Below are 10701 nucleotides of genomic sequence, written 5' to 3'. Positions count from 1 at the left end.
TAAAGGAAACTCCCTAAGCTCAAACTGCCTTTAATCCTTGGTGCTTGGTACCGTCCTTGTTGTTTACAACAGCTTTTCAGGGCTTTAGATCTTTTCCAGCCATTGCTGAGGTGCCAGGAATTGAACTTCAGCTCTGGATGAGATGGGCAGCACATAAATCCTATAAATAAATAAATAAACTTGGAGATGACTGGAAAACAGAATTTCCAGGCTCTAACAGCACTGCAAACACCAGCACCAAGGACCTCTGAGATCTCCTTGGCAAGCTCCGAATTCCTTTGTCAGTTATGCACAGGTTTGACTACTTTTGGTCACCAACATTTGCCTCATAATTTTCTTTGTGAGGAGAGTTTGGAATTTCCATTCATGGAGCTCTCCCATTTTATCATTGTAAGTCTGTGAGATAGGTCTTGCACAGGTCTCATCATGGTTGAGCGGGGATCTGTATCGAGGACTTCTCCGGTTGTGGCCCGCCAGCAGCCAGCAGAGCTGGCAGCATATTCGGACAGTGAGGAGGTTGGGGAGGAACATGGGCCAGTCCTGGAGTCTGGGGAAGGCTCTGATGAGGGCTCTGTGTTGGAGGCAGAGAGGGGGCCAGAGCCGTATGCCAGTTATCAGCTGCCTTCAGAGTCAGACATCAGTGAGGCAGATGAACAGCTGGAGCCTGTTCCCAGTGTGCACATGCGCCGAGTTTCCAGACGAAGGGAACAAGTAAAGAACAGAGGTCAACTTGGGAATAAGGCCACAGGTGGACAATGAATGGCCCCTCCCAGAGGAAATAAAAGAGGAGCGAAAGGGGAATGGAGTTTGCAGGAGACAATTAGTTCACTTAATTGGTTCCTGACTCTCCGAGACTCCTTGCCAAGTTTTGCAGATACCAGCCTGGCAGCTCTCCAAGCCAGATAAGGTCTGTGACTGTAAATCCTCCCTTGAAAGACTTTGCTGGATTTGAATGAGCAGAATTCACAGTAACTTAATAAAAAGGTTTTTTTGTCAGGACAAGAAGTTTGCTTCATGCTCTTGGGAAGCCTAGGTCAGAACTTTCTGGTCCAAAACAATTACTTTCCCAGAATGTTCCTTTCCCAATTTTGTGACTTTCGTGGTTTGGGGAAGCCTAGGTCAGTACATCTCCATCCAAGTCTAACAATTGCAGGAAGTTATCAGAGAATCAGCTTGTAGACCACTATAGATTGGACTCTTGGATTAATTGTCCTGTGGCAGCGGTTTTCTTAGAAAGTCAAAGTAGGCGAATGTGGAAAGAGAGAAGGAGATGCTCATTTTTTTAATAGGCAGCAGTCTCTGGCAAGGGAGGTTTTCTTAAATGTCCATTAACCTAATTATTCTAAGAACCATCTTATAAGGAGAAAAGGAGAGAAATGGAATGAAGGCATCAGAGATACACACTCTGGGAAGGCTTCATAAAGTTATCATCCTAAACAACACCCATATCTGGAACTGAATATTTCACATTAAGCCCAACACTGTTTTTTCAAGGAAGCTGTTGGAAAATAATAAAATATATTGTTATCACTGAGAAAGGGTCACTCACTCAAAGTCCTCCATTTCTGTGTCTGTCCTAGTTACTTTTGGGAATATTCTTGTTCTTCAACTCAGCCAGTTTGTTGGTTACGAAGCTCCACTTGAAGGCCACACCTTCAGCCTCTCGGAGGTCATTGTCGTGGCCAAGGTCATTGACTTCCTCAGCTGGCATCACCCCAGAACCCCCACTGCCCTCCACCTTTTCTTCGCTGGGGTCCACCTTGGCAGTCATTTTTTCCAGAGCTGACGTTTGCTGCCACTTAGTAGCAAAGACATCCCAGAGGCCAGCGGCCTTCTTCTCAGCTGCTTCTTCTGCTGGTTTTGCAGCTAGAGGACTGAAAGGAGAAAAGGATTTAGGAAAGGAGAGGCATTAAAGTTACATTGGACAATGTGTTAATATAGGTCCCCCAAATTCTAAGAATAAAACCGGAAGCACAAGAAGCTGCTTATGGCCAAGCCAAATCTTCAATTTGCTCTCAGTTGGAAGCAAAGCTACAGTTAAAGATTCTCCTGGCAGTTGTGCCTGACTCAGGAGTGGGTCCCAGCTTCTGTTACTGCTGGTTCACTCAGGGATGCTCTTCGGGCATGGGAATACTTGATGCACGCTATGTGTGCATGTGCAATAGTAAAAAACAAGATGGCAGTTCAGGGGCGTGGCCAGCCAAGTTACTACCTACTCGGCTGAACTAGTCCGAACCGGTAGGAACCTACCTCTGGCCTGACTGTAGGCTAGGGCAGCGGTCAGCAACTGGTGGTCTGCGAGAAAATTTTGGTGGTCCGCAGAAAAATTATTTGCATTTTTTATATTGCACTAAATACTATTTATCTTTTTAAAAAAATCATATTAGTGGTCTGCAGGATTTTAAATTATGAATGTAGTGGTCCCTGCCTGGGGTCCAAAAGGTTGGTGACCCCCTGGGCGAGGGCATGCAGCTCCTCTCCAGTTCTTGGCCAAGTGGAAATGGCTCACCAGAATTTCAGACATAAGTATTTCCCAGGCCTTCCCAAGAGTAATAGAAACTGAAATGGATGTTTCTCATGTAAAATATATTCTCTGATCTTCCCTAACACAATATTGTAGTAATTGGTTTGGTTTCATAGGAGAGGCTTATCTAAGCTATAAAAGCATCAATACAATAGCAGAGTTGGAAGGGACCTTGGAGGTCTTCTAGTCCAACCCCCTGCCTAGGCAGGAAACCCTATACCGTTTCAGATAAATGGCTATCCAACATCTTCTTAAAGACTTCCAGTGTTGGGGCATTCACAACTTCTGGAGGCAAGCTGTTCCACTGATTCATTGTTCTGTCAGGAAATTTCTCCTCAGTTCTAAGTTGCTTCTCTCCTTGATTAATTTCCACCCATTTCTTCTTGTTCTGCCCTCAGGTGCTTCGGAGAATATTTTGACTCCCTCTTCTTTGTCGCAGCCCCTGAGATATTGAAACACTGCTATCATGTCTCCCCTAGTCCTTCTTTTCATTAAACTAGACATACCTTTAACAGCTGTCATAGATGGAATGTATAGTAAAAAAAACACCTATTGAGTTAAGTGGGAAACTATCTGGAAATGTGATCTTAATCCAAAAAAGCCTTGCATTAACATTAGTACATACCAATCCTAAAGAATGTAAGGCCGATACAGTACAATCTGGCCCACATCTGGAACCTGGCATGTTTGGCAACCTACCTGTGAGTATGGTTATAGTACGATGTGCAAAGGAAGACCTTTCTGATAGTAGATGATACATATCTCTCTTTTCTTATGTTGTTGCCACTTGTGAGTTTTGAATGCCCACTTAGTTATTTCTCTAAAGAGCACTTTTCCCACAGGTCGTCACTGTTGTATCTGATATTGCTTTGCTTTCATAGATTTAATAATTGTAGTTTTTACCCTTTTAATCCCGTTTGAGCTTTTAAAATGATGAATGGAGGCTAATGGATACCATAAAAATAAGGACCACATTTTCTAGAGTTTTTGTATAGCTTGAAGGTTTAGTTTAAACCTCCATTGGAGTTGAGCAACTATAATAAATATGAATGAATGAATGAATGAATGAATGAATGAATGAATGAATGAATGAATGAATGAATGATTCTTGGAGGCTGAAAACTCCATTCAACAACAGTGTGCCACATTTTATCTGCCCACTGGAGGGCAGAAGGCCAAAAGGAACAGCTGACTGATTCTAGCTAGGCAAAGAGAGAGAACAAGGAATATTTGCAATTAGTTTGCAGGGACCCTGTTATGATGGGCACCAGTAGGGTTAAACCCATGTAGAATAATAGGTTGAAATGGACCGTGGAGATCTTCTAGTCCATCCCCTGTTCAAGCAGGAGATCCTATATCATTCTGGACAAATGGCTATCCAGTCTCTTCTTCAAAGCTTTCAATGCAGTGGCGAAATTCAATTTTTTTTACTACTGGTTCTGTGGGCATGGCTTGGTGGGTGTGGCAGGGGAAGGATACTGCAAAATCCACATTCCCTCCCTACTCCTGGGGCCAGCCTGAATTTCACCCCTGTTTCAATGATGGAGCTCCCACAACTTTCAGAAATGAGCCATTCTACTGATTGATTGTTCTCACTGTCAGGAAACCTCTCCTTAATTCTAGGTTGACTCTCTCTTTAATGTTCTTCTTCTGTTACTTCTTGGCTTGCTTTGGAGAATAAGTTAACTCCCTCTTCTCTGTGACAGCCCCTTAAATACTGCTATAATATCACCTGTAGTCCTCTTTGTTAGACTAGACATATCTAATTCCCTCAAATCATTCATTGTACATGTTTAACCTCCAGACTCCTTACCATCTTTGTTGCTCTTCTCTACACTTTTTCTAGGATCTCAACATCTTTTTTATATCATGGTGACCTGAACTGAATGCAGTATCCCAAGGGTGGGCTCATATTTGTACGTAATTACAAAAGGATGCAAAACCATCAACCACAATGGGACCAAAACCAAGCCAACACTCCTTAACATGAATCTGTTTTTGCAAGGTGGGCGTGTCTAGGAAACAAAACACTAACACTTATTTCTAGACAAAAATAAGGAAGTTGAAGGCCCAGTGCATTTCCTTCCTGATTCTTTGGGCAACAATAGCTTTCTCTGCCAACTGTAGCCAAGAACAGCTCATATCAGAAAATCATAAGGAAATGAAGCATTCAGGGTAATTTGTGGCTTTTAATGAAGTGCCAAGAATGTGAATTGATTGATGGCGATTTTTTCCCTCCAGAATCTGGAGCGCTCTGTGTTTGGAGGGAGGAGTTCTCCTCCATAAGTTCCTGTTATGACTATAAAAAATGAACAGGCATTCTGGTTAAAGGGATAGTTCTGTGTATATGCTATCCCTCTAAAACAGTGTTTCTCAACCTTGACAACTTTTAAGATATGGGGACTTCAACTCTCTTATATTTGTCTGGCTGGCTGGAGAATTGTGGGAGTTGAAGTCCACATATCTTACAAGTTCTGAAAGTTGAAGATCACAGCAAAGAGGATAAAAAGTGATTGAATGAAGGTGTATATCTGCCCTATTCAGACAATTTGAGAAATGGGATTGTGTTTGCACAAAATTGGAAAAATGAAGAGATTCCTACGGATGAGAATGTGATTAGGAAAATATTAGAATGTGCAGAAATGAATAGGTTAACACTTGAAATTAAAGAAAAAGAACAATCCGATTATTATAACACATGGGGATTATTTTATCAATGGTTACAGAATAAATATGAAAAGTGGAAAAAAGCAGATGAGTGAAATAGAGAAAATGTTTTCATGAAGTTAAGTTAAGAAGAGGATTGTTATAGTATTAGGTATGGTATATATTAGTATTAGTATTAAGAATAGGTAAAATAATAAATATGGCTGTAAATTGTAATGGTTATTGTATAAAATATTTGCACAAAATATTTTTACCCAGATGACACACTGTTTAATGGAAGATGATGTTCAAATCAAAATAAAATGAAAAATTTTATTTTAAAAAAAGACAATTTGAGAATTGTAATTAGTTAGTATCTTAACTAATTACAACTAGTCTTAAGATACAAAAGGATCTTGACAAACTTGAACATTGGGCACTATCTAATAAAATGAAATTCAATGGTGAAAAGAGTAAGGTTCTACATTTAGGCAACAAAAACGGAATGCACAGGTACAGTATAGGTGATACCTTACTCAGTAGTAGTAACTGTGAGAGGGATCTTGGAGTTCTAGTGGACAACCATTTAAATATGAGCCAGCAGTGTGCAGCAGCTGCCAAAAAAGCCAACACAGTTCTAGGCTGCATCAACAGAGGGATAGAATCAAGATCACGTGAAGTGTTAATACCACTTTATAATGCCTTGGTAAGGCCACACTTGGAATACTGCATTCAGTTCTGGTCGCCACGATGTAAAAAAGATGTGGAGACTCTAGAAAGAGTGCAGAGAAGAGCAACAAAGGAGACTGGAGGCTAAAACATAGGAAGAACGGTTGCAGGAAGTGGGTATGTTTAGCTTAAGAGAAAGAAGGACTAGGGGAGACATGATAGCAGTGTTCCAATATCTCAGGGGTTGCCACAAAGAAGAGGGAGCCAAACTATTCTCCAAGGCACCTGAGGGTAGAACAAGAAGCAATGGGTGGAAACTAATCAAGGAGAGAAGCAATTTAGAACTGAGGAGAAACTTTCTGACAGTTAGAACAATTAAACAGTGGAACGGAAATTGCCTCCAGAAGTTGTGAATGCCCCAACACTGGAAGTCTTTAAGAAGATATTGGATAGCCATCTGTCTGAAACGGTATAGGGTTTCCTGCCTAGGCAGGGGGTTGGACTAGAAGGCCTCCAAGGTCCCTTCCAACTCTACTATTGTATTATTGTATTATTGTATCTCTTACTGGTCTGCAGCTGGTTCAGGAGCCAGCAACTGATCTTCATCCTCCCGACTGAACAAAGATGACATGGTCCTCCAGCCTTTGACTCCAGCTCCCTGGACCTACATACCAAAATCAGACAATTGGGTTGTTGGTAGACATCCTAGCAAGAGTCTTCCTCAGACAAACTTCAGAGCCTTTTCCTCAATGCAATTTCCTTTCAAATCAAGCATTTGTATGATGGTTTTCCTTTCTGGAGTTGTAATGGATAATGTGTGCTGGAACCTTTCAACCCAACTGCTCAGTAAGAGTCTATATGGAGATTCTCAGCCACCCAGGTTAGGGTTGTCCCAAAGGTGCTTTTTTCAAAAGGCAACTGGACTTTCTTGTTTTTTCCTTGAAAATGTCAGAACTGAAGAAGTTCCTTGGATGAGAAGTGAAATTTCTTCCATGAAAAAGCAAGGAAGTCCAGTTCCCTTTTGAAAAAGCTTTGGGATGCTCAATAAGAGAGAGGAATCATTTTCTTTGGGCTGAGTAGAAATCTCTTAGATGATGGATAATTTCTAGGTCAGATGTGGCTGACCTTTTTGGACCACAAAGTGGTTTCTCTATCCCTCCTTTTTTTTTTTGGCCTCAAAGTCCCCCAAGATCTTCTGAAAACAAGATTTAAAAAAGGGTGTTCTCCAGGGCTATTCAAACTCAGTAGAGACATTGGTGTTCTTTAGTGATTTTTGCCTTTTTGCATTATGTGCTCCATGTTTTTTTCATTATTGGTGCTTTCATTGGGTTAACTAAATAATGACCTATTTTTGCAATTCAAGGTATTCTCATCAGTTTTCTCCAGCACCACAAATTCAAAGGCATCCAGTTTATTTCATTCTGCCTTTCTGATGGTGTAGCTATCACAAAATCTGTTACAACTGGGATTACCGTGGCATTGATAATATCCACCTTTGTAATCATTGCAATATCTCTGCCTTTTAATGTTTTGAATAGATTTGTAATACTGTTTCTTTTCAAGTAGAGGACATCCCTTTATTTTATGGGTTCAGTTCTGAAATGTCCTTTATGTCAATACAAATCTGCACCAGAAACAGATTCCTTATGTGTATAATCACACTTGGCCAAATAAAGTATCTAATCCAATCCAATTCAATTAACAACCTGTCATTTGGATGAACACTTAATTTTCACTTAAAATTTACTTATTCCTTCTTCTAACATGCTCAGACTGATATATTTTCACACCATAGGGTGGCTATCTCCTATTGGCCCAGCTAGCAACTTTTCATTTACAATTTAAATATTTCTGCACAATCTTTTTGAAAGCCCCGCTGACTTTGGAAAGATATTGATGCATTATTGTTACTTATAAACTTAGAGTTCACAGATTCCCCTCCCCTCAAATTCCCCTCCTCTCAGAGGCTGAGCCAGCCATTTTATTCCCGCGTGATCATAACCTTAGTCAGGGGTTGCTTTTCATTTGGGCCTCAAAGGTTGCGCAGCCATTTTTTCTGTAATGCAACCGTAACTTCAGAAATCTAAAAGAGGCTTTATCTCTTTGGATGAGGACAGTGACTGTTCTTACCCGCTGAGCCAACTGAGAAACGGAGTTCAGTCCCTCCTCTGACAGCATTATGGAGTCTGTGGTTTCCACCAGCTGAGGATTCTCGCTCTGAAATAAGAAATCATCTTTTGAGAATTGTTGGTGCAAGAATAGGCAACGGTGGCCTTTTGCTTCTACAGGAATCTGTGGCTCCATTCAGTAGAGAGAGCAGAATAAAGGCAGCTGAGCGGCCTTACTCCATTTGGAAATGAAGTGTTGCAAATCATCTTCCAACATCTTCCTTCCCCCATCCCAAAGACTAGAAGACCTCCAAGGTCCCGTCCAACTCTGTTATTCTATTCTATTCTATTCTATTCTTTGTTCGGTTGTATTCTACTCTACTCTACTCTATTCTACTCTACTTTGATCTGGGTTCTTCCCCACTGCCTTCCAGATGTGTGACCTTTAACCCCCAGAATTTTTGCCAATGGCTTTGCCAGCTGAAAAATAGTAAGAGTGAAGGTCCATCCACCTGGAATGGGTGGGAAAGCTAACAAAGCCCATGTTCCATGACCAAGGAAAAAGAAAAGGTTTGATCATGGATTGCTCTACCTCATCTTGGAGATCCTCTTCCTGGAGCTCTCCACCAAGGGCTTGCATTACTTTTGTCTTGTAGACTCTCCAGAATCCCTGAGTCATCGTTGCAACAGGCAGTTCAGCTTTTGTGGTCTTGGTTTCTGCAAGAGAAGCTTTAGGCTTTACACTTCCTTTTTCAGTTTTTGTGTCGAGCGCTAGGCAAGTTAAGTTCCAGTGGCCATTGAGCCATGGCACTCTGGAGGCTCTCTGCGGGGTATCAGTAGCTCAGCTAGAAGCTAGTGTGTCCTGCTACTTCACACCTGTTTCTAGCTGCCTCCTCCTTAGATCTGGTGTCTTCATTAACAATTCAGAAGCATTCAGCATTCATCTCAAAGAACAAAGTAGAATCAGATACATGGCTGACCCAGAATAATAATGGATGACAGCTCTTGGAAAAAATCAGGCAACCCACCCCACCCCACTCCCCCAGATAAGTTCTGCAAAAAATATGGTTGTCTTCTTCATCTCACACATGGAAAATTAATCCTTCTAGGCTACCCTTGTCCATTAAACTTTTCTTTATGGGCCAACACCCTTTCTATGTAGCAATCCCCCTTATCTTCAGAATGTGCCACTTCAAAAGTTCCCTTCTCCCAAGATGACTGTTTCTCCCACTTTGGAATCACAAGGAAACTGTAAAGGAAAGCGTTCCTAAGTTGCTGCTTTACACCCCATTGTCTGCACCCTGTAACTGATCTCCCGCAAGAACAGGCTTTGGAATGTAGGAGCTGGGCAGCGGGCTTAAAATAGCCGCTGACAGATAAATTATTTTGTAGGGCTGATAGCCCTGCAGACCGGCGTCTTCTCCTTCCTGGATTTAGTTTCTGCTTTAGGCAGAATGCCAATCTCTCCTCCCCATTCTGCCAAAGACGAATGCCAATCCAAATGGTATCTTAAAACCTGCAAGGAAGCTGGGTTGCCTGTCCCTGTCCAGATTATGCTCTAACTAAGGGTGGCTCAGTGGCTAAGATGCTGAGCTTGTGGATCAGAAAGATCGACAGTTCGGTGGTTCAAATTCCTAGTGCTGCATAACGGAGTGAGCTCCTGTTACTTGTCCCAGCTTCTGCCAACTTAGCAGTTCAAAAGCATGTAAAAATGCAAGTAGAAAAATAGGAAGCACTTTGGTGGGAGGGTAACAGCATTCCTTGTGCCTTCGGCATTTACTCAAGCCGGCCACATGACCACGTAGACGTCTTTGGAGAGCGCTTGCTCTTTGGCTTTGAAACGGAGATGAGCTTTGTCCTCTTGAGTCGGGAATGACTAGCACATATGTGCGAGTGGGAACCAACCTCTAACTGTTGAAGAGAAGACAGGGAGGTGTTCTCTTTCCATCACCCAATTTGCTTCTGCTGGGGCCCTTCTCCCCTTAGCTAATGAAAGATGCCTGTCCACTGCCTTTCCATATCAGTAAATGTCTTATTATTTCTCAGCCTGGCGCAGCAACTTGATGACAAATTGTTAACAAACTGGCTATTCCTTTGTCTTGTGCTGACAACCAGATGCTAATGCCATAGACACATTTGTGCTATGCTTCTCATAGCCATTCTACATCAAAAATGGGCTTCTCACAAAACTGAAGTCTCTTGGGAAGTGTGTTTAGATCCAAGAGTTGTCAAGTGAATTTTGCCAGGGTTCCAAGTAACACCCTCAATGAAAGAAGGCTTGAGTTTCCTCAAAATTCCATTTTATTAGAGATGTCCTATTGGCACATCTGGGAAAACCCGAATCTGAAAGCTTCCAGGTTTTCCCCACCCAAACGAAAGTTCAAGTCCCTACCCAGCACCCACATGTCCATCACACGGTCCAATCAGGCACCATCCAAACTGGAGATGCCTCCTAGTCACCTCCTCACAGCTGCCGGGCAAGATGACTTTGACTCTCTGAGAAAGGAATGTTATTTTGACTATATCTCTCTCATACTCCATATAATCCCACCTCCCATTTTCCCACAATAGAAAATGTAGCAGGTCTGAAGGCCCAATGCAAAAGATGGCTCCCAGGTCTGACACCCAAACTTAAACTTGGGATCAATTTATCGACTCATGTCATTCAATGAGGGTGACGGTGGCTCAAAAGGACATCAGGAACACTGGAAATCACAGCATTGAGAAATTCTGATGCTTGTTTGGAGATGGGGA

At 42.0% G+C, this 10701-nt stretch overlaps 1 protein-coding gene across 1 annotated transcript; it reads right to left on the bottom strand.

Annotated features, from left to right (window-relative positions):
* Positions 1–873: 873 nt before the first annotated feature.
* Positions 874–8626, bottom strand: LOC309397081 (uncharacterized protein C1orf232; the record flags this gene model as incomplete). The annotated part of the gene is made up of 4 exons (XM_081962803.1): positions 874–1874; positions 6406–6503; positions 7970–8056; positions 8540–8626. The coding sequence occupies 4 exons, from the start codon at positions 8624–8626 to the stop codon at positions 1577–1579; spliced, it is 570 nt and encodes a 189-aa protein (XP_081818929.1). The 3' UTR covers positions 874–1576.
* Positions 8627–10701: the final 2075 nt, after the last annotated feature.

The sequence above is a fragment of the Natrix helvetica genome, assembly GCF_964273705.1.
Source record: "Natrix helvetica genome assembly, chromosome: 9".
Taxonomy (NCBI): domain Eukaryota; kingdom Metazoa; phylum Chordata; class Lepidosauria; order Squamata; family Natricidae; genus Natrix; species Natrix helvetica.
Note: the sequence above shows the minus strand (reverse complement) of the source record. Positions and strands in the feature narration are given on the sequence as shown.